Below are 24250 nucleotides of genomic sequence, written 5' to 3' on the forward strand. Positions count from 1 at the left end.
GGCATGAGTAATATTCTTTACTACCTATGGGTAATTTTCCTAGGAAGATTTTAACTAGGCTACTGTATTTGTGCTGGTCTTTGCATACCTTTTTGGCTTATGAATGAAATCCTATTCCGGAAAAAAAAAAAAAAAAAAAAAAAGGTAGCAAATTACATTATTTTAGAGAAACTAACAGATCTCATGTGCAATTTTGGCACTGACAGATCAAATTAACAAGATCTTAATTTGAGTCATCATCGTCCCTCCTCCCTTCCCACTCGCTCCCAAAACACAACTCCAATTATTTTGGTTTTTTTATTTTTTTTATTTTTTATTCTTTTAAATATTCACAGAAAACCACAAAAACAAATAATAAAAAAGAGAAGAAAAGGAAAGAAAAACTCAGAAAAATAAAAAATCCTAGGACTCTCTGGTCTGGACTCTAGAGACTAGAGTGAGAGAGAGAGAGAGAGAGAGGAGTTAAATTAAAGATTACAATGCAAGAATGGCTCAGCACAGGCAGCCAGGGATGGAGAGGTTGGGGTTACGTGGGCACGATGTCCACCATTCAAACGGCGGAGTAGGAGGAGGAGGACCAGATCACGTCGCTGTCGGGATCCGCACCGCCCCGCACAAACCGGGTCGGGCCCGACGATCGGGTCGATCCGACAAGGGCCCATTTAGAATCTCTATTGGCACCGTCGTCCTCGTTCTCGCGCTAGTCTTCGTTTTTACTCTTCTGGCCTTCTATTACCTCTCCCGAAACAGCAGAGGTATTTTCCTTTTTCAAGTTTAATTTTTGTGTGTGTTTAATATTGGTTTGTTTGGTTCCCGGGAAAATGTAGGAAATGAAAAGAAAGTAGTTAGTTACTTGTCAATGGCGGACTTTATTTGGCTGGTGAGACAATAGAGGAAAAAGGATCACACTGTAGTTTGCTTTTTAGTTGATTTCCTATTTCCTATCTAGGTTAAAAGATCTGTGTTTGATCTTGTTATGTTTCACTTGCATTTTGATTATTTAATGACTTTGCTTGATTGTTGAGAAGATAAAGGAAAAGGATCAATCCCATTAACATTCAGATACATTTTAATTGTTTGATTCTCTTTTCCATGGTTGTTGGAACTTTTTTTTATTTTTATTTTTATTTTTTTGTTATAAAGAAAAAGTGGTATACTTAATGCAGCAGCATCTGGTACTGGAATTATATGAATCCTAGCTTAGCATCAAGTGATTGCTTACTTGTGTTGGTGCAGAACTAAATACTTCTCATGCTGAGGAAGATGACATAAAGAATGATCCTGACTTTCTCACAAATGTGACACGCACGGAGACTTCTAAAGTCCTTAGGTTTGGGAAGGGTTCGGTAGTTCATGGTCGAGATTCTAGGTATTGGGATAAAGATGATAGGAGAAGGGATGGAGATTATAATGAGGATAGTAGTGCAGGTGTTAGTGATGAAGCCACTGATAAGGGTGATGTTCATGTGAGAGTTAAAAACAGTGACAAGAAGTCCTTGAATGATGACTTTCCTAAAAGTTCCAGTAGGAAAGGTGGATTGTACAATGAAGCTGGGCGCAATGAGTTGAAAATTTATGAAGCTGAGTATGAGGCCTCTCTAAAGAATAGTCGAGAATCTAAGGATGAAGATTTGGATAAGCAAAAGGAGGTAATTGATGTTGATGACGAGTATGATGATGGGATTGATTTTCATGAAACTCACATGGATGAATATGAAGATATGGGACATCAGAATGACCATTTTGATGAAGAAAAATCACATGATGAAGATAGTGGAGAGTCCATTGATCTTCCTGATGTCGGAACTAATGATCAAAATGTTGCCAACAAGGTTGAGAAAGTCTCCACCAATTCATTTGAAGATGATCCTGTTCAGCACTCTCGAAATCTTGATGAAGTTAACACAAAGCCCAGGCATATCAGTATACATTCTGGTCAATCTTCAAAAAAGTCACGATCAACTTCAAAAAGGAAACCTAAGCGCCGGAAATATTCTGGTAACATATCTGTTTCTTGTTGCATATTTGTGTGTGTGTGTGTGTGTGGAAGGAACCACGTCTAGTTAATATTTATCTTCTCAATTATTGATATTTGATTCAGCTTGCATAAGTGAATTACACTTGGCTTCTGCTTCTAGGTTAGACATTCATTTTGACATTTGGTCTCTTGCTTTCTGCATGTCATTGATTATAAATTAGAATCTTTATGCAAATCATAGAAGTGCTACTCAGTACAGACAAAAGAAAAGAGTTAGTTCTTATTGCAAATCATATAAGTCGACTTAGTACAGACAAAACAGTTCATTCTTGTTGCAACTAGGTAACTGCATACATTTCAGTATATTGGTACTATTTAGAAAGTGGCTATTTATCTGCAGCCCATATTTATTTGGGAGTTTCACTAAAACACCCAAAATGGAGGTTGAAATTATAAAAAAACCCAACACCCAAAATACTTTATAAACACACCCAAAACCCATCATTACACACACTCAAAACCCATTTATAAACACACCCAAAAAGTTGACTTTGGGGTTGATTTTGGGTGTGTTTCTATGTTTAAATAGTGCTTGGGTTTTTTTATAAATACATGTCTAGTATTGGGTTTATTTATAAATTTATATATTTATTTCCTTAGTTTTATTTCCGTTAGTTAGAAAGACTAAAATGAAAAAAGATGTAGGTATTCCAAAAAAATCATGAGCGTAGTACTGAAAAACTTAAACTTCATTTACTTGAAAAGAAGCCTACTGTGCTTTTGATTAACGAATCCGTACTGCTCTGTATTGATATTTGTATGTATCTTGGAATTGTCGTTAAGAGTAAATGCTGTGAGTAAGGCCATGGTGGTTTAGAAGAGCCACTTTAGTTGTTTTTAGATTTCTTGTTTCTGGCTCAGTTTCTGAAGTATTGATCTATGCATATAGTTGAATGCAACGTCATGACAGTAGTTGTCCTTCAATCTAGGTGCTTTAATAGGGTTTGCTCCTTATTGTTGTTGTTGTATTCTTGACATGTCATATTGATATTCTTCAGGTTCCTCTTGTGAGATGAAGTTTTTAAACTCTACTGCACAGCTTATAGAGCCTTTAGAAAGTCGAAAGTTTGCAAGGTTCAGCATGCAGTATACTCAAGCAGAGGACAAGCCTGAAGGAGAAGAGCATTGGGAACCTAGATTTGCAGGGCATCAGACTCTACAAGAACGGGAAAATTCCTTTTTGGCAAATGATCAAAAAATAAAGTGTGGCTTTGTTAAGGGTCCTAAAGAATCCCCAAGCACTGGGTTTGACTTGGCAGAAGATGACACAAATTACATCAGCAGATGCCACATTGCTGTTATCTCTTGCATCTTTGGAAATTCAGATCGCTTGAGGATGCCTTATGGTAAAACGGTAAGGAGAATCCCTTTCCCGAGGAAAAGAAATTGTCTACTGTTTTCTTAATGATATGTTGCATTTGTTTTAGGTCATCCAAATTTCATATAATCTTTCTATCAAGAAAAAAAAAGTAGAAATGAAACTATAAATTTCATATTGGCATATTGTCTTTGTTGAGCATTGGGCATTTAAAAGCCATTGACACGCGTAAATACTAGTTTTGCACCATGACATTTTAGGCTCAGTTAACTTGGTAACAAATGAAATTAAATACAATAGATGGAACTTTAACTCATAAGATTTGTTTATAATCAATTCAACCATTAGATTCAAAGTTTTAATTTTGCTCATAAATTTTCAAGCCAATCCAATACCCATAACTATACATCTATGTTGCATAAGATATTAGCATTTTGCCCATGGATAGTTGCTGTCAGATCTGATTTTAATTTGGTGAACATTGTGTTCATACCTAAAGCTTCAAATCTAACAGTTGGTTTGACAAATAGAATGAAGAAATAAAAGAGTAGTTAATGGGGGTTGCTATAGAAATTGGGTTGTTAATGCTGTCACAAATCAGACATATCAGACCTATATCTTACATGTGTCTCATTCCAAAGATGCAAGTTGTTCTGTGCTATGTGAGAGGGCTGGGGATTTTGCTATGCTTACATAAATTGGCGGATGTGGAAGAGTTGTACGTTAGAGTGAATTTTCAGTCATCCCTTTGGGCCAAAGTTTCTAATGCACGAATTTTCTGCCATTTGTTAAGACTAGAAGGCAGCTATAAGGCTGTTCTGTTTTGTTTTTGTTTCGTTTTGTTACAATAGAAATGGGCTTGTTGTCCCTCACTTTACAGTTTGAGTTTGTGCTAATAAAAGTTTCTATCTTTTTAGAAAGAAAGTGAATCTATCCATGTTTCTAAATATTTCTCAAAGCATCTCTACATTAAGTTGAGTTATCCATCGGAAATTTTCAATACCAATGCCACTTTGAGTTTATTGTGTCTGTTAATCTTTTTTTTTTTGGTTACATTGGGAGGAAAGAAACCCTGGGGTTTCGATCCTAGGTGCCAAGCAGGGGGGAAGGGGGAGAGCCACAACCACTGTGGTAACCCCCCTCAACGTTAGTCAATATTCTTTGATTTAGACATAAAGTTGTGATAAATGGCATAGACCAAAAAAAAACAGATAAAATGAACATTGACTCAATTGAAATTCTCTTAATTTCAGGTGTCTCGTTTGTCAAGGAAGTACGTTTGCTTTGTTATGTTTGTCGATGAAGTTACTTTGCAAACCATTTCTTCAGAAGGGCAAATTCCAGATCGGATGGGTTTTATTGGTTTATGGAAGATTGTGGTGGTGAAGAACCTACCATATACTGATATGCGTAGAGTGGGAAAAATACCAAAACTTTTGCCTCATCGGCTTTTTCCTTCTGCAAGGTGAGAATGTAACTAGTAAACTGTACTGAATTGTCATCCTCTAGGCAGTTAATTATACTTGGTAGCGGTCTTTAAAGCTTTTAACGACTATGCTAATTGATGTAGGATATGGGTGAATTGAGTATTTAGGTAGTTTAGCGGAAGCGAAAACAATGGAAAACAGAAAATAGAACAAAAAGGATAGGTCTGGAATCTCTCCTGGGGTTTGGCTTCACACCAAGTAGTCTCCAATCTCTGGAAAATAAACTTTCCTTTATATCTCAACAACTCAATTCCATAGTGAATTACATAGATGGGGTATTTATAATAATCTAACCCTAGAGTGAAAAGGAAAATTAAACTTATTCTAGGAAAGAAATCCTAATCCAAATGAAATAGGAAACTTAGAAATCCTGCCGAAATCTGGAAAAACTAAAAATCCTAATGAAATCTGGAAAACTTGGAGAACCTAGGAACTAACAAATAAATTAGGAAACTAATTAATAATTCCCTCTTCCATCTCTTTCGTTTGTAAACCCTAATGGGTTTGACAAAAATGTCCTCATCAATTCTCCCTGGCTGAGAAGAACTTGACTCTGGCGAGTTAGAATTGTAGTAACATTCCTGGAAGTTGGAATCAGTGTGCAAACATATAGACTCATCCTCTGCCTCCTCCCGAATCTGATAAAATCAATGAGTTGTGGGAATGCTGACTGATCAGTTTCACTTTTCCCTCCTTTGCTGAACGGTGATTCAATCAATGGGCAACTTACTAGTGTCATCATAGGATGAAAAATCTCACCAGACTCAACCTTAATGTCGACAACACTAGCAAGAAGTTCAGGCTTACACACTTCTTCCTTGAACTCACCTTGACCAGCATCTTCTACTTGAATCTCCGTGGTATTGTCTTGAAAATTTTCTCCTTGTTACCAAACATCAATGGATTGACGTTCTCGAGACTCCTTTGAACAAATATTGATCATGTCAAACTTATCCACATAAGGGTGCTTGGATGCTTCTAGTTTTGCAAGACGATGATCCATGAGTCTGAATTGTTCTTTGGAATCTGCCACTTGCTTTGTTAGAGTTTCCGGCATATGAATAATCCGTTCATAGACCATTGCTGGCATGTTTGTCTTACCAACCGTAGTTGGAGCCATACACTCGACATACAATGTGCAGAAAAAGAGATTTGAAAATTTCAAACCCAAGGAAAACGAAAACCTGGCTCTGATACCAAATTTGATGTAGGATATGGGTGAATTGAGTATTTAGGTAGTTTAGCGGAAGCGAAAACAATGAAAAACAGAAAATAGAACAAAAGGGATAGGTCTGGAATCTCTCCAGGGGTTTGGCTTCACACCAAGTAGTCTCCAATCTCTGGAAAATAAACTTTTCTTTATATCTCAACTCAACTCCAAAAGGAAAATTAAACTTATTCTATAGGAAAGAAATCCTAATCCAAATAAAATAGGAAACTTAGAAATCCTACCGAAATCTGGAAAAACTAAAAATCCTAATGAAATCTGGAAAACTTGGAGAACCTAGGAACTAACAAATAAATTAGGAAACTAATTAATAATTCCCTCTTCCATCTCTTTCGTTTGTAAACCCTAATGGGTTTGACAAAGATGTCCCCATCACTAACTTGTGGATTTATACATGTTAATTGTGTAGATTAGATTTTGCATGTGTCCATGAGAATTATGGAATTCAGATTTCAGTTAATAAATCTTTCCAAAATAATACAGGTTTTTAAGAACACAGAACACTGAGGATTGTGACATTAAGCTAGCAATTGAAGATTTAAAGAACATTGTACAAAGAATTTGTTTTGTGTGTGTGTGTGTGTGTGTGTGAGAGAGAGAGAGAGAGAGAGAGAGATGGAAAACTTGAATCGTTACTCAAATATTCTAAATTCAGGTCTTAAAAGTCTTGAGTATTTTGAGTACAATGGGATATGGATGTGAGCACTAAACATTTTCCCCTTGTTCCACTATCCTAACACAATAACCGTCATAAAGGACTAACTGAAAACCCGAATACTCAACTCTAAGATCTAGACCAAAATCTAACAAGAAGCATATTATTGTAGTGGGACTTATGCTTTTGTATGTATTGCTTGTTGGATTTGTCTGTTTATTTGCTGAGTTTGTATTTTTTTTTTTAAGAAAACTAGCTTGAGTCTCAAACTATTCCATAAATTTTCAGGTATTCAATCTGGTTGGACAGCAAATTGCGCCTCCAACTTGATCCCTTACTCATTTTGGAATACTTCTTGTGGCGAAAAGGTTATGAGTATGCAATTTCAAATCACTACGACCGACACTGTGTATGGGAAGAGGTTGCACAGAATAAGAGATTGAATAAGTATAACCATACCATCATAGATCAACAATTTACATTCTACCAGGCTGATGGCCTGACAAGATTCAACGCCTTGGATCCCAACAAGCTTCTTCCCAGCAGTATGATTTTGTTCAAAAGACATTTTCATTAAAATATTATGGCTGCAATGCACTTTCCTATACCAGTATATGACATAATTTGTCTTATCGCATCTGCAGATGTACCAGAAGGATCTTTTATTGTCCGGGCACACACTCCTATGTCAAACTTGTTTTCGTGTCTATGGTTCAATGAGGTTGAGCGGTTTACTCCTCGTGATCAGCTAAGTTTTGCATATACGTACCAGAAGTTAAGAAGGATGAATCCTGGAAAACCTTTTCAGCTTAATATGTTCAAGGTGAAAATTTGTGCGGATTATTGTTTATAGCCAAAATGAATGTAAAATACATGAATAATTTGAATTTAATTGGATTAACTGTAAGAATTACCTCTCCACATCACAACCAACATGAGTGGATAAGGATGCTTGGATCCCATATGGATAAAGACTAAGGAGTATTCTCCTTACAAGCTTAGGTGGGTAAATCCCAATTTACAAGTCAAATAGTGCATTTGCCACCTCAGTTTGTAGGGAAGAATGACTCTTTAGAAGCCAATCATTTTTCTATGGAGAATAGAGAAAAAAGAGCACGGATTGGATCTAACAGTCTTTATCTGGGTTCATCAATATTGCAGGATTGTGAGAGGAGAGCCATAGCTAAGTTGTTTCGCCACAGGTCAGACGAGAAGCAGAATATTCGGCAAAGGGCAACAGAGTGAATCTCTTCTAGATTGGCTGTGCTGAAACCTGCTTTTATATGACTCGTTTGGTCACACTTTTCACTGTGTTTGTGCCGACTGTCTCATGGTGAAAGAAGTCTATAGCGATGCCGAACTTTTTTTCCAGAGAGTTCTCAGGGGCGAAGTAAGTACTGCAGTAGTTGCTTTTACTACCACGCTGAGTGCCTCTTCAGGAAAGAAACTTAACTCTGCATGCAAGCTGCATTAGCTTTGTTGTATTCATCCCATTTTTTCATTCATTGATCCCTCTGGAGGCAAGTAGGAATACCTCAAGTAGGAATATCCAAATCATAGTCCCATGTATTTTACAGCAAATGGATATTGCGGTTTTGTTGTTTCTGTAATGGGTCATTCAAGCATGTACAATATATAATTTTTTTAGGCAATACAATTTGATAATTGATTTCTCTGAATTGACTTTGTTGAGTAATTGGCTGTATTTTACTTTGGTACTCATATTTTGGTTTAGTTTGTGCAATGTGATTTGATTTCTACTTTTCTAAAGACAGTTTTACCTACCTGGCCAAAAAGTTAAAAAACAAAAATAAAAACAAAAACTTACCCATATTCTGGTTTAATTTCACCTGTCTTTTCTAAAGATAGTTTTTGAATCAGTCTACAAATCCAAGATAGTGTACATTGTGGAGTTGCACATGATTGGTTTGATAACTATTATGGCATGTTTGACATCGTGTACATTGCGGAGTTGCACATGATTGGTTTGATGACTATTATGGCATGTTTGACATCGTGTACATAGCTCAGTGGTAAGAGCATTTGCAGCAGTCTCAGATTCGAACCCCAATTACACCTTCCCCACGTCCTCCCAAACTTTAACCCCCAAAAAAACAAAAACACAATAATGGCATGTTTACTTGGGAATGGAAAGAATGAGTCACTCCCATTCAAGGTCATTCTAGTGTTTACCAACACTTGGGGAATCAAAACAAGAGTGAAGCCCGCAGAAAATCAACAACCACACTACGAACTTTTCCCGATGAGATTTTATGGGAGTTATTCACACTAACATCCCTGAGTTTTGTGTTGTCTTCATAAAACCCCCCGAGATTTCTAAAATTAAACAAACACCCCCTGAAATTTCAAATGGTTTTCACAAAACTCCTTTTCGTTGATTGTTCGTTCAAAAATTGATGATTTCCTAAATAAACAACTTATGCAAATAACAAATTTAATCTCAACAAATGTATATGTAATTTAATCTTAAAGGGTAATTATGTTATTTGGAAATTTTATATATATATAAAATCATCAATCATTTGGAATATATATATACATATATATATATATATATATATATATATGATCATCAATCTTTGGACCAAAAATCAACGGAAAGGTATTTTGTGAAAATAATTTAAAGCCTCAAGCGTGCTCGTGTACTTTTTAAAACCTCAAGGGGTTTTGTGAAGGAAAAAAAAAGTCTCAAAGGGATGTTAGTATAAATAACTCAATATATGGCGATGCGTAATATTGTGAATGCTGGTGATCATGTACCATCAATAATCCATCTTTTCTACCAATAATACCCTCATATTGTTATGATATATAGTTTCCAAAAGAATAAAGATTTTCCCTAATATTGTGAATGCTGGTGATCATGTACCATCAATAATCCATCTTTTCTACTAATAATACCCTCATCTTGTTATGATATATAGTTTCCAAAAGAATAAAGATTTTCCCTAACCCAAACAAACAACTAACTAATAATACCCTCATATTGTTATTAAAAAGATGAACACATATCGATTTGCCTATTTTTCTCAGGGTTGACTAATGAAAACTTGTGTTATGAACAATGATGAAACGATTGACAAATAATACAATGATTGCCAATCATTTTTTATTACTTATAAATATATTGTAAGTAATAAGTCTAAGATACAATAGAAAATTCTATTTTAGCAAGGTGATAAATCATTTCAGTGGAGATCAAATGAACCATTCCTTATCAAAAAAAAAAAAAAGGAGTTGCAGAAGTAGTAAATCATGCCTAATAGAGGTACTGCACTAAGACAATCGTCTGAGGCAATCAATCAAGACATCAGTGTGTTCCGGCTTCCCGACAGACATGCGAACATAACCACTCAACTCTTTGTTGTTGTAATGACGAATCATCACACCCATTTTTGCAAGGTCCTCCTGCATCAAAATTTAAACCTCGCTATAAACGTTACCTTTATGCAAGTTTCAGTGGTGTTTTTCTGGGCCTACAGTGGATCAAACCAATGTATATGGCACATGATACAACCTCAAACTGACTTAGGTAAACACCAAACTGTACAGAGCTATCTTTGTGATTTAGACTTCTTTTCACCTGTTAAACTAAAAAAACTTCCTGTTAAATCTTTTTTGGAGGGGTGGTGGTGTGTTAGCAGGGTCATTCGTTTGAGAATTAAAATGGGGGAAAGCACTGGCAATCTAGAGAAGATTATCGTACCCCAAAAAAAAAATCTAGAGAAGATGGGGTGGAGTTCTAAGCATCACTTCTAAAGCTAAGATTGCATCATACAATCCTTAGCAAAAAGCTTCATAAGTTCTATTATTGAATTAGATGAATTGTGGCTTTCATAACTAGTCCAACACGAGTTTACACTATAGCACTCAAACGTAGCAGAATGGCTAAAACTACTATAGGGTTGAATTCCTTTCCACTCTTCTCTTTTCTTTCTTCTCACTCTACTACTGAAACCCTAATAATATGCATTGCTCGAATGCAATAAATTGGATAAAGAACCTCAAATTTACTAAGATGATGACACAATGCTATATGAAGGAAAAGATGAAAAAAAATACCTTCAGCTTCTTAGCATCCATTCCTGATGTAACCTCACAAAGAACGAAATTGGAATAGCTTGGATATGGGTTGAGAAACGGCAGCTCCTTTACAAGGTTATAAAGCCTCTCCCTTTCTTGCAGCAAAGCTTCTTTCGCCATCTGGTTTATTTGGCAACCCATATTAGATATGGTGATAAGCACAAATGATACCTTCTAAGACCTGGTCTTAAAATACTTCAGTTATTATCATTCACAGGCATGGGATTAATCCTAAGAATCATAACCTCGAGATAGGTGGGGTTCTCCAATGCTGCGCAAGCAGAAACTTCAGCAGCAACAGACACAGTATATGGTTGCTTTGCTCGCCGAAGATATTCAATGATGGTCAATGGAAATGCTCCATACCCAACGCGGAGTCCAGCTAAGCCTGCACCATTTGCCCATTCCCAAAAGAATTTAACCATTTATATAAAAGTTGAAACTAAGAAACTAAAACATTTACAAAATCAATTCAAAACTGAAAAAACAATTAACATGAATGTTTACACCACAATTAACCAAGCGTGACTAAAACACCAAGGTAGACGTGCCTTTCTCCCTGCCAAAGGAAGATGCTCTTCCGAAGGGACAACCACCTGCCGAAGCTCCAAACTGCCAAACCTTAGACACAGGAGACACGTGTCATCATCACAGCAACTTGCACAAAGTCCCACATCGGAACTTTGTGCAAACCTCCTACCTTTACTTCCCTATAAATAGGAACAGTAACCAAGAAAAAGGGTAACTTCTCTCTCTCACTATTACTGTTACTTTGCAAAAGTCACTACCCTAGCTGACTCAGGCATCGGAGAGCCTTCGGCCGGCACCACACCGGTGTCCGGCTTAACGATCGCTTCTCCCATCTTTGTCTTCTGCAGGTTAGCCCTCTACTGAAGGCCCAGACCCTTCTCTTGCCAAAGACAATCCCTTATCTCTAAGTTGACCCTCTCCGAAAAGAGCATCAACAGCTTTGGCGCCGTCTGTGGGAATCCCATACTTAACACCCATTTCTCTCTACCAACCCAGCTGGCTCCTTCACCAATCCGGCCCCGTCGCCTCTTCTTCACTCCACACTTAGCCATGCCTACGAGGATAGCCGCGATGCCCAGTAGCACCTCGGAGGGTACCTCCCGAAGGGACCGTCGAGGTCAACCTCCGTGCCGAGGTGGAACTCCTCCGCGCCTGTCGTCAAGATGTCCGAGAGGTGTGACCACCTTCACTCTGTGAATGTTGAGCTGGAACACGACTCATGCGTCTGCCCGGCGAAACGGGAACGGAACCAAGCCTGTGGCTCCCAACGCAGCCTTACCCAGGAACTGAGCGCACACAGCCAAACCAGCCGGAGCATTCCCACCATGGCCCTCCAATCCAGCCTAGGCCCAGCAAGGGTAAGGACCCCCTCCATCCGGAGAAGACCAAGTCGCGCCTTATCCGTATCTCCCCGCCGAGGAACCGGCCTCATGAACCAACGAAGGTCTACAGGGATTGCAGGGACCGTATCCTGGACCGTCAAACGGGACCCCTTCTTATCCCCGTCGATCTCCAAGACCCAAAGGTGACACACCTAGGCCCCCCACCAAAACCAATCCATGTGCCTACAGGAGAGGGTATGGGGGACTCGGATGATTGGGAGCATGATTACTCAGAAGAGCACGAGCCTTATCACACCGAGGAGTTCGATGGACCTGACCCTTATCTAGCTCCTGGCCACACACACACCAGACCTCCAGAACCGAGACTCTCCCCATGCCGACCCGGCAATGAGACTTCTCTTTGAGAAGGTCCGACGTCTGGAGAATGAGCAGAGCGCAACCACCAACCCCTCTGCAGGCAAAGCCATGACTGGGCCCTTTACTGAGCGCATCCTTAATTTCCACCAGGAGAAGGAAATCCAGCCCCTCCGTGATCGCCTTCTACACTGCACGGAGGATCCCTCACCCACATACATTCTTTCCATCCGCCATGGATGCAAAGGCTTAACGGACGAGGGCATGTGCCTCCTCTTCCCATCTACCCTCGTGCGGCCTCAATTGGTTCTACAGCCGTGAGCCCCGCACCATCAATACGCTTTGATGCAAGCTTTCTGGACCATTTCATGATCGGTCGATCGCCTCTACTCTGCGGACAACCTGTACATGCTCAGCAGGTGAGGATGAGCCTTCGGGAGTATGCAGCCGAGTTCAGCCACGAGTACGCCCGCTGCCCGAGACCGATGATCGTGCCGCCTTGGTGCTTTCAAGAGTGGCCTCCGAGAGTCTAACTTTCGGTACCTTGTGCATAGCAACCCTTGGAACACATATGCTGAATTAATGAAGCAGGGCGCGGTGCACGCCAAGGCCGAGTATTTCAACTCCAAGCGTGGCCTGCCACCCGGCACATCATCCTTTCACGATCCCCAACTCGCTTCAAAGACTCAACCCCGCCTCAACATTCTAATCCCACCCCAAGTACCTGTGGTACCCAAAGGCACCCCAAACGGAAGGATAACTACCAAGATACCTTTAACAATAACAAGCGGGCAGACATAACAAACACCACCACCCAAATGGGTTAACCCACACGGGCAAAGGCGATCGGGCTCCACTTCCCTTCTCACCCAAGCCTGTGTTCGAGGTTTTATCACCCCAACACCACCTACGAAAATGTCCTGGTGCACGAGGCACCTATAATACCCAAGCCTCCCCGGAGACCAGGCAGCAAGCCCATGCCCAACACGGGTGTCTTCGTCGCTTTCATCAGTTCGGTGGACACGACACCGAATCTTGTGCTGCCTTGCGCAACATCATCGAAGGACTTATTCGCGATGGGAAACTGGATAAGTATGTGAGCAATCTCCCACCCCCACCTAACCCTCACCAACGTCAGATCAACATGATCTCAACTATCAGTGGTGGTCCCACCCTGGCTGGAACCTCCAACAACTCCATCAAACATTATGTCCGCTCCACCTATGCGCACGGTCTTCGGGCAGGGACGCTTGCCGAAGACCCACAAATCAGGCTGGGCTCCCATTACCTTCTGTGAGGAGGAAGAGCGCGGTGTTATCCTCCCCCACGATGACCCAATCATTATCCGCGCCGACATTTCTAACTTTGATGTGGGGCGTATCCTGGTGGACACTGGCAGTTCGGTCAGTGTGATGTTTGCTGAGGCCTTCAACGAACTCCAGGTCCCATCTCACATGCTCGACCGAAGCATCACACCCCTAGTGAGCTTCTCTGGTGAGGTGGTCCAGCCCATTGGAAGCATTCATCTCCTCATCTCTATTGGATCGGCACCCCAGCGGAGGACAATCACCACTCCCTTCCTCATTATCGACTGCCCCACAGCCTACAATGTTATCCTCGGCCGCCCCGCCATGGCCCAAATGAAGGTCTTCATCTCCACCCATATGCTGCTGCTCAAGTTTCCTACACCTCATGGCACAGGCACTGCGCGGAGACCAACTTGGCGCCCGGCCGCTACGCTTCGCAAGAAGGTCCACCAACCGCCAACATCGGGCGAGGCCCTCGCAGATAACCTAGGCTCCAACATCGTTCAAGCCGCACCGAGCGGCCGAGGACCCTAGGAGGAATCTATTACCCCACAGCCGAACCTGTGGAAGATCTTGAGCTGGTTACTCTTGATGAAAACATCCCGGACCGATGTGTCGATCGCACCTCTCTCTCACGGGAGCTTCGTCGATCTTGTCGCCTTCCTTCGCTTTAATTCGAGGTCTTCACCGGTCGCATACAATGACATGCCCGGCATATCACCGAGATCATATCCCACCGGCTCAAGGCATTAATCCCGCCGTTCGACCCGCTCGCGAGGCGAGTGCTTATGACCCAGAGCGATACGAGGCCATGAGGGCAGAGGTGGACAAGCTAACTAGCATTGGATTTATCAAAGAGGTGGACTATCCCACCTGGCTGGCCAATGTGGTGATGGTCCGAAAGGGTACGAAGGGCTGGCGCATGTGTGTAGACTACACCAACCTCAATCGGGCCTGCCCGAAGGATAGCTTCCCTACCCCGCATCGACCAGTTAGTGGATGCCACACCGCCACGCCTCCTCAGCTTCATGGATGCTTACTCGGGGTACAACCAGATTTTCATGCATCCTGAGGACCAGGCACATACCTCCTTCATCACGGATCGTGGCCTTTACTGCTATAAGGTCATGCCCTTCGGCCTCAAGAATGCCGGGGCCACATATCAGCGTCTGGTGAACGACATCTTCGCTCCCCTGATTGGCAACACCATGGAGGTTTATGTCGATGACATGCTCGTCAAGAGTCGCACTACTGACCAGCACATCCCCAACCTCTCAGCCATGTTCACCATTCTGAAGCAGTATAAGATGAGGCTCAACCCCACCAAGTGTGCCTTTGGGGTGGCTTCAGGCAAATTCCTTGGCTTCATGATCAGCCAGAGGGGTATTGAGGCCAATCCGGAGAAGATCAAGGCCATACTAGACATGGCAATACCCAGGACGATCAAGGACATCCAGAGCCTTACCGGGCGAGTCGCATGACCATTCATCTCAAAAGCCACGATCACTGTGCCCCCTTCTTCAAGGCACTTAAGGGTAGCAAGCGGAGTATTACCTGGACCGAGTGCGACAAAGCTTTCAACGAGTGAAGGCGATATGGGCCGAGCCCCTTATTGTCAACACCGAGCCCGAGACACCCTCATGATCTATCTCTCCGCCTCGCTACGGTTCGGCTCATCCGGACAAAAAGCGGTCCGAGCACCCGGCATTACGTCGAAAGCGTTACAGACGCCGAGGTTCGATACCGGACATCGAGAAATTGGCATTCGCCGGTGGTTTCGCTCGGCGCCTCAGCCGTTTCGTGCTCATACCGTTCATGTCTTAACCAATCAACCACTTCGGCAAGTATTGCGAAGCGGAGACTTCGGGAGGCTAGTCAAGTGGGCCATTGAGCTTGGCGAATTTGATATCCACTACAAACCCCGCCACCACAAGGGCCAGGTGTGGTCGACTTTATATCCGAATTCACCGAACCCCATGCCGTGGCAGTCCACGATTACGATGGAGCCCACTCCTACCCCGAGCCCGGTCCACGTCGCCAAAGAACGGCACCCTAGACATAACACAGCCCTTATGGACTTTGTATGTGGATGGCTCTTCCAACGCCCAGGGATGCGGAGCTGGCCTTGTTCTCATCTCTCCAGACAAGGTTGTCCTAGAGTACGCCCTTCGCTTCCAATTCCACACTTCCAACAATGAGGCCGAATACGAAGCACTCTTAGCTGGCCTTCGGTTAGCCAAGGAGATGGGCGCTAGGCAAATTCAGATTTTCAGCGACTTACAGCTCATTGTCCACCAAGTCAACCAGGACTTCACTGCCAAGGACATGTCTATGGCAGCCTACCTCCAACATACCCGCCATTTGCTTGCAACCTTCAACGCTTATTTCATAAGCCAGGTACCACGCTCGGAGAATAGCCATGCCGATGCCCTAGCTAGACTAGCCTCAGCCATAGAGCAGGGTCTTGCCCGCAATATCCACATGGAAATCTTGGATCAGCCAAGCACACGGACACCACTCATCTGCGCCATCGATCACAGCCCAACATGGATGGACCCCATCCTCCAATTTTTGCAAAACCAGACGCTACCCGCTGACCCTGCTGAGGCGCGACGTGTTCGCTATCGCTCCGCCCGATACTGATCATTAATGGCGCCGTATAAGCGCGAATTTAGCTTACCCTACCTTCGATGCCTGACCCCAGAGGAAGGCCACTATGTCCTCCGGGAAATTCACGAAGGCATCTGTGGTAGTCATTCAGGCGCCCGCTCCCTTGCGCATAAGGCCATTAGGCAAGGATACTTCGGCCTTCACTTCACACTAATGCCCAAGCCTTCACCCAGAAGTGCGACAAGTGTCGCCGTTTGCCAATATCCCGCAACTCCCACTGAACCTTTAACAGCCATGGTCAGTCCTTGGCCATTCGCCCGATGGGGACTTGACCTCATTGGACCTATGCTCGAGGGCAAAGGCGAGTCAACGCAATCGTGGCATCGACTACTTCACTAAGTGGGAAGCCGAGGCCCTGCCACCATCATCGCGGCTCGCATTGAGACGCTTCGCTTGGCAAAATATCGTGTGTCGCCGGCATCCCCAACGCCATCGTCACGGACAACGGCCGGCAATTTGACAACGCAAAATTTAGGCAGTTTTGTTCCAATCTCAAGATAAAACTTTGCTTCGCTTCTCCAGCCCATCCTCGGTCCAATGGCCAGGTCGGCCGTGAACAAAATTATCAAGAAAACCTGAAGACCAAGCTTGACAAAGCCAACGGTTGCTGGCCAGAGCTACTCCCAGAGGTTCTTTGGGCTTACCGCACCACCTTTCGTACCTTAACGGGAGAGACACCATTTTCCCTTTCCTTTGGTACCGAAGCGGGCACCAGTAGAGATTGGCCAGCCCACATACCGAACCTCCACTTACGAGGCCGAGGCTAATAACGAGCAGCTGGCCCTCAACCTCGACTTCATCGATGAGCTTCGTGACCAGTCCAACATGAGCAACGTTGCATACAAGCAGCGTGTTGCCAAGTACTACAACTCCAGTTAAACCGAACTTTCACAACTGGCCCAGGGTGGGTCATGCGCAAGGTTTCCTTGGCCACTAAGAATCCTAATGAGGGTACCCTGGGCCTTACGTGGGAAGGTCCATATGAGATCACCAAGGTTTGCCGCCCCGAGACTTACCAGCTTCGGGATCCCAAGGGCAAAACGTTGCCTCACCCTTGGAACGTCGACCATCTCAAGTACTACTACAAGTAAACATACCTAGACCCTAGGACATTATGTTTTCTTATACCTCGGTCTCGAGCCTTGACTCAGGCCCACCATTGTACTTTCTGCCCTTCGGCACCTATCTAATAGAAATACCCAACTGGGCCCCATTTCTACTTCAGAACTTGGCAGAATGCTTAAGGTAAAAAGGTACCAAGCTATCATAAAAATCAAAGTAACCCTGCCTTAGGGCAGGGAAATATCCATACATGTCAAAAGACTACGTCTGAAATAACTGGATACAACATAGCAAAAATACAAACAAGCCCTCAGGCATCAGCATGGTCGTCCGCCTCCACCTCGGCAATGTGTCGGGATCCACGGTCGACTCCTCCGCTAGCATCGGCACCTCCCCGCGTCTCGCCTCCGAAGGACTCGTGGCCTCGGCAGATGGCGTGGTTGCAAACAATGACTCCCGACCGGAAGGAATGGGAGGAGGAACACCACTAGTGTCGAAGTTTATATCCAACTCTAGATTAAACCTCGCAACCGTTTCTCCCACCCATACTCGCTCCTCGACCATCGCATCCAAAGACAAGGCTCTTGAACCTGTCTCGAGCCTCGATACTCCTCCATAGCCTCGGCACGAGCCATGCTCAGCTCCTCGGTCCTCCTCCTCTCAGACTCGAGCCTAGCCTCCTCCACCGCCTCCAGCCGCCGGGTCGTCTCCTTCAGCTCCCGCTCCAACCTCCCCACCTTCACCAGAGCACATTCCTCTCCGGATGGCACTGGGCCTCGTAGCAGCCTTGGCTGTCTCGGAATGGCGTCTAGCCAAGTCCACCTCTCTCTCTGCCCTGGCTAGGGTAAGGTACATATCCCCAAAAGCCTGCAAGAAAGGTATGTTCATAAGCACATCATAATTGCACTGATTAGAGAGTCAAAGACACAAGAATACTTACATTGGCGGCAGAGAGCACCGTCTTCTGGATCCGATCGGAGAAGTCCGTGGCCTTGGTCCGAGCGAGCTCCCCCGCATCAATCTTTACCCCAGTCAGGAAGGCGTTGACAAGAGGCACTTCCTGGCGATGCATGGCTAGGGTTACCTCCTTCGCCTCCCGTCGAACCGAGGCAAAGTCTATATCCTCGGTACCTGCAGGGAATAGCTCCTCCATCTCGAGCGGCACTGGGTGGGGATCTAGGTCAAGCGGCGGCAGACTGTCCCACCCATGACGCGTCATGGATCGAGGACTCAAGTCCCCTCGCTTCTTCTCCAGCTCCGCTAACCGCCATCTTCCTCCGTCCGAGGCCGCTTCCCAGGGCTGCTGTCCCTCGGCGATCTTGGGCGCCCCTTTGCTCGCTTCTTGGCCCTATTGGCCCTATCCTTCTCTCTTCTCTCTCGCAACTTTCGTTGCCTCTCCTCCTGATCCACCACTACCTTCGGTGACGTCTCAACCACGGTCACCACCTTCTTCGACACCTCAGCCACTGAAAAACAACACCGAAGCAAAGGTGAGAAGCTATACAACAACATACACATAACAAGGAGGGAGTGGGCTAATACTTACTTCCTTGAAGCAACCCCGACTGTAGAAGAAGGGCTGGGGTCACAATATTCTTCAGCTCACGCGCCTCCAGGGGCACCTGTCTCCTCACCAGCTCTATCTCTTCCTCCTCTTCCCTAGACACTGGCCTACACTTCACAGAACCTGCACATGGACAAAGGCGTTAGTTCTCACAAGCCTCAGACAACAATACATATTCATACCAACACATTCAAACACAAAGACATGAGTGGTGACCAAAGACCTATAGATTGAAAATGGGTAGGCACATGTTTGCTGACAGTCGTCCTAGGCCAGCACTCCCAATCACCAAAGGCAAAGAACCATCGATTTCGCCACGTCTTCTGCGACGATGGTGGTTGCCCTATAAAGTATCCTCTCTCCTTCGCCTTTCGGTTGACTGCACCCACCAAAATTGCCTGTTGCACGGACAGAGCATGATGCATGAATGCTCGAAGGTGGGCTCCTCGTTCGCCAACCACCATGCTATGTACACCCGTGCGTATACACCAGAAGTTGGGATTATACTGCCCAGGGGCATAGCCCAATCTGGAAAGCATCATTTGCACCCAAGGATGCAATGGTAACCTCAACCCATATTTGTACATAGCTGAGAACACCATAACGCAACCCTCGGGAGGGTACCTAGCCGCTTCGGTAGGTATGGGCAACCTCAGCCCCACACAATCAGGTATCGCATAGTCTGCCTTCAGTGACTCTAGATCATACAAACTCATCATATTTTTCTTCGGTAGTGGCACCCCTATTGGGACACCCACATCAGCAGATGCTACGCCACCGTACCACACCCCGACGGCCCAGCCGCCCACTTCCACTAGCCTCTGGTGCCTGGGTTATCCCCAACACCCGGTTTGCACAAGCTTCTAGGGCCACATAGTTCCTTTGCATCTCCCTATAAGCTTCCCAGAACTCCTTGACTGCTCTTCTCCCCCAACCCTATTTCCCTCCACTATCAGCCCTTCCACCACACGTTCAAACTCAGTACTTTCCCCATCAGTACCCAAGTCTTCATTAGGGCTACCACTCTCAAACTCTTCCCCACTGAAGGCATGGGGACTTCGGGAGCTTTGACTTTCTCTTTCAGAATTATCAGACATCTACAAACACAAAAAGGGAAACTAAGGGGCATGCGAAGATTGAAAACAGGAGCCTAGGCATGTTCTTAATATGTTCATGAAAGTTCATCTACGTTCATAGCACATTCATGCAAAACTCAAACAAAAGAGGCATTTCAATCCAGAAGGGGAGAACGGGCACAAGGCATACCTTGTTATCTCCACCGTCCACGGTTGCCGGAAATCGCCTGGCTCACGAAGGTACCTTCTCAAGCCTCGCCGGAAATCGCCCTTGCTCGTCTACTAAAATCTTTCAAAAAATCAAAGTGCTCACTCCTTCAGCCCTCCACAATTTTTTAAAGGCATACGAGGAACCCTTCGATTCTTGCTCCAAGCAATAACTCATCATACCGTTGGGACGCCTCGATTCCCACGCTCAGACGTTTCTATACCACTGCCACATGGCACTCATGACGTCACACCTTCCCTTCGAAGGCTCTCTTCCGGCTTGGAAGGATTCCTCGTGACGTCACACCTTCCTTCGGAAGGCTCCTTCCAAGCTTGGAAGGACCCCTTGCGACACGCGGTGGCGTCAAACCTTCCTTCGGAAGGCATGATGGCGTCACACCTTCCCTTCGGAAGGTTCCCTTCCGGCTTGGAAGGATTCCTCGTCGACGCCACACCTTCCCTTCGGAAGGCATGATGACGTCCACACCTTCCTTCGGAAGGCTCCTTCGAAACTTGGAAGGAGACCTCGTGATGACGTCACACCTTCCCTTCGGAAGGCATGATGACGTCACACCTTCCTTCGGAAGGCTCCTTCCGAAGCTTGGAAGGATTCCTCGTCCGACGTCCACACCTTCGCCGGAAGGCATGATGACATCACACCTTCCCTTCGGAAGGCTCCTTCCGGCTTGGAAGGATTCCTCGTCTTGACGCACACCTTCCTTCGGAAGGCTCCTTCCAAGGCTTGGAAGGAGACCTCGTCTTGACGTCACACCTTCCCTTCGGAAGGCATGATGACGTCACACCTTCCCTTCGGAAGGCTCCTTCCGAAGCTTGGAATGAGACCTCGTGATGACGTCACACCTTCCCTTCGGAAGGCATGATGACATCACACCTTCCTTCGGAAGGCTCCTTCCGAAGCTTGGAAGGATTCCTCGTGCGATGTCACACCTTCCCGCCGGAAGGCATGATGGCGTCACACCTTTCCTTCGGAAGGCTCCTTCGAAGCTTGGAAGGATTCCTCGTGTTGACGTCACACCTTCCCTTCGGAAGGCATGATGACGTCACACCTTCCCTTCGGAAGGCTCCTTCCGAAGCTTGGAAGGAGACCTCGTCGCGACGTCACACCTTCCCGGAAGGCATGATGACGTCACACCTTCCCTTCGGAAGGCTCCTTCCGAAGCTTGGAAGGATTCCTCGTGCGACATCACACCTTTCCCGGAAGGCATGATGACGCGTCACACCTTCCCTTCGAAGGCTCCCTTCGAAGCTTGGAAGGATCACTTGCGATGACGTCACACCTTCCTTTCGGAAGGCATGATGACATCACACCTTCCCTTCGGAAGGCATGATGACATCACACCTTCCCTTCGGAAGGCTCCTTCCGAAGCTTGGAAGGAGACCTGCAAATGACGTCACACCTTCCTTCAAAGGTACGTGACGTCATACCTTACCTTCGAAGGCTATCTTCGTTAGGTCACCTTGGCACCCCTATGACCAAAAAAAAAAAGAAACTTGGGGACTAGGGGACTACCTTCGGCACCCGCCACGCTGACACGCTTGGTTGAATTACACAACCTCTTCACAAGTTCCCAAACCAGAAGCCACTTCTTGATTGACAACTTGGGGGACTACTGTTTACACCATAATTAACCAAGCGTGACTAAAACACCAAGGTAGACGTGCCTTCCTCCCTGCCAAAGGGAGATGCTCTTCCGAAGGGACAACCACCTGCCGAAGCTCCAAGCTGCCAAACCTTAGACACAGGAGACACGTGTCATCATCACAGCAACTTGCACAAAGTCCCACATCGGAACTTTGTGCAAACCTCCTACCTTTACTTCCCTATAAATAGGAACAGTAACTAAGAAAAAGGGTAACTTCTCTCTCTCACTATTCACTTTACTTTGCAAAGTCACTACCCCTAGTGACTCGGGCATCGGAGAGCCTTTGGCCGGCACCACACCGGTGTCAGAAGCTTAACGATTGCTTCTCCCATCTTTGTCTTCTGCAGGTTAGCCCTCTACTGAAGGCCCAGACCCTTCTCTTGCCAAAGACAATCCCTTATCTCTAAGTTGACCCTTTCCGAAAAAGAGCATCAACAATGAAAATATGACAAATCAACTTTGGCAAACAACCCTACACTCATTGTTAAATTCACAACATCCATACACATGAAACATCAAAATGACATGCATGCAATAGCATCAGTAAGAGCAGCAATTTATAGTTCGAATCTGGCAGAGAAATTAAGTCTCTCTCTTAAAAAATTTAATAATTTTACCCATTCAAGTTTTGAGTTACCCTTTATAAGCATAAACTTGGCTGGCACTGTGACACAACTTCAAGGCATCACTACTGGACGAACAGATTAAACGATTTGAGACATTTATGGGGTATTGCAGCAATCATAATTTAATACCAAAACAAAAGAAATTAAAGAATACCCGCTCGTTTGCTAAATGTCCGAAGAACAATTAAATTTTCATACTTTTTCTCCCATTGCAACCTCGATTCGAGACCTGAAAACTCAATATATGCCTCATCCAGCACCACCAATATAGGAAGCTCAAGGACTTTTCAAGAGAATCTCGTCACTGATTATACTGTCATAAAATAAGTAGAGCATGAAAATCTAATATCTTAGTGTGAAATACAGATTCTAGAACAGTCTGCACAGTTTTTAAATCAGTATAAACCAAATTAAATTAGTCTAAAGCATAGAGGACAATTAAGAGTGATAAACAATAAAAGAAATCAAGAGCCAGTTTTATCAAGATTTTCATAACCCAAGAGGCAATTCTACTTATAAGACTTCCAATATGTCTGACATTATTTACAGCTCATCATACTAACCTTAAATCCAAATCAAACACCAATATCATGTCAATTTCTTGCTTGATAACTTTCTCAGCGAGACAGCTGGAAAGATTCTTATCCTTTCCTTTTTGCTCAAACAAACAGGCATGTTTCCTAGTTGCACCAGTAGTTTTAACAAACCGATACGCATCCCGAAAATTGGCCATATGAGACTCCAAATGTGCATTTGCTAGGGTTCAACTTCATGTGGTATTTTCGGAATAGTCTGAATGCTTCGGCAAGATTCTTGATGTGATTTGCTCGTCGGGGAGCTTTGACTAGCATGTCATCTACATAGACATCCATAGTCTTGCCGATCTGCTCTTTGAAAATCTTGTTTACGAGCCTCTTGTACGTTACTCTGGCATTCTTCAGCCCAAAGGGCATGTTTGGGCTTTCCAAATTTTGTAATTTAGGTTCACAAGTATTCAAGGTACAATTGATTCAACTAAAGCAAGTTCTTGTCATAGCATATATCCATAAGAGGAAACTTTAAAATGAAATGAAGCCCCATGAAAACATGGTCTTTCCATCCAATAATCCAACCAATTGATCCAGATTTAATACCATTGCCTAGCATAATAAACATCATGGAGTAGGAAAAACCTTAACAATATGTTAGTGTGCATCAATGACAGTTCGGACCGTTAGATGCAAGCAGATCTAAAGGCTTTGTCAAAAAAGAAAATGGGAGATTTACTATTATACCCAATATAAGGGCCTAAATTACATTTATAAAAAAAATTATAATTAAAAAAAAAACCTGCATGAAATTGACTTTAGAAATACATCCAAAATTCATTTGCAACATAATAAAGAGGCTTCAAAGTTCTAATAAATTACAAAATTACCATCAATTTTCTTAAAACAAGTACAACTCCAAAACTTCACCACAAAAATAAAAATTAAAATTTAAAAAATCCAAAACATTCAAAACAAGCCCAGCTCACA

The 24250-nt window shown here is 44.0% G+C and overlaps 2 protein-coding genes and 1 long non-coding RNA gene across 3 annotated transcripts; 1 reads left to right on the forward strand and 2 right to left on the reverse strand.

Annotated features, from left to right (window-relative positions):
• Positions 1-292: 292 nt before the first annotated feature.
• Positions 293-8405, forward strand: EMB2756 (transmembrane protein (DUF616)). Its single transcript, XM_008239090.3, has 7 exons — positions 293-755; positions 1237-1998; positions 3037-3392; positions 4610-4821; positions 7015-7271; positions 7371-7549; positions 7888-8405. Exons 1-7 carry the CDS (start codon positions 488-490, stop codon positions 7969-7971), a joined length of 2118 nt encoding a protein of 705 aa, XP_008237312.2. The 5' UTR covers positions 293-487; the 3' UTR covers positions 7972-8405.
• Positions 8406-9917: 1512 nt separating this feature from the next.
• LOC148916500 (histidinol-phosphate aminotransferase, chloroplastic-like) lies at positions 9918-11912 on the reverse strand. Its single transcript, XM_089055148.1, has 4 exons — positions 11828-11912; positions 11076-11218; positions 10810-10950; positions 9918-10155 (listed from the first exon to the last, which is right to left on the reverse strand). The coding sequence occupies exons 1-4, from the start codon at positions 11910-11912 to the stop codon at positions 10024-10026; spliced, it is 501 nt and encodes a 166-aa protein (XP_088911274.1). The 3' UTR covers positions 9918-10023.
• A 7016-nt stretch (positions 11913-18928) lies between these two features.
• LOC148916501 (uncharacterized) lies at positions 18929-19526 on the reverse strand. Its single transcript, XR_016128219.1, has 3 exons — positions 19384-19526; positions 19143-19283; positions 18929-19062 (listed from the first exon to the last, which is right to left on the reverse strand). It is a non-coding gene; the product is annotated as an uncharacterized LOC148916501 (long non-coding RNA).
• Positions 19527-24250: the final 4724 nt, after the last annotated feature.

This window comes from Prunus mume, linkage group LG6 (assembly GCF_029339155.1).
Source record: "Prunus mume cultivar Tortuosa linkage group LG6, ASM2933915v1, whole genome shotgun sequence".
Lineage (NCBI taxonomy): Eukaryota > Viridiplantae > Streptophyta > Magnoliopsida > Rosales > Rosaceae > Prunus > Prunus mume.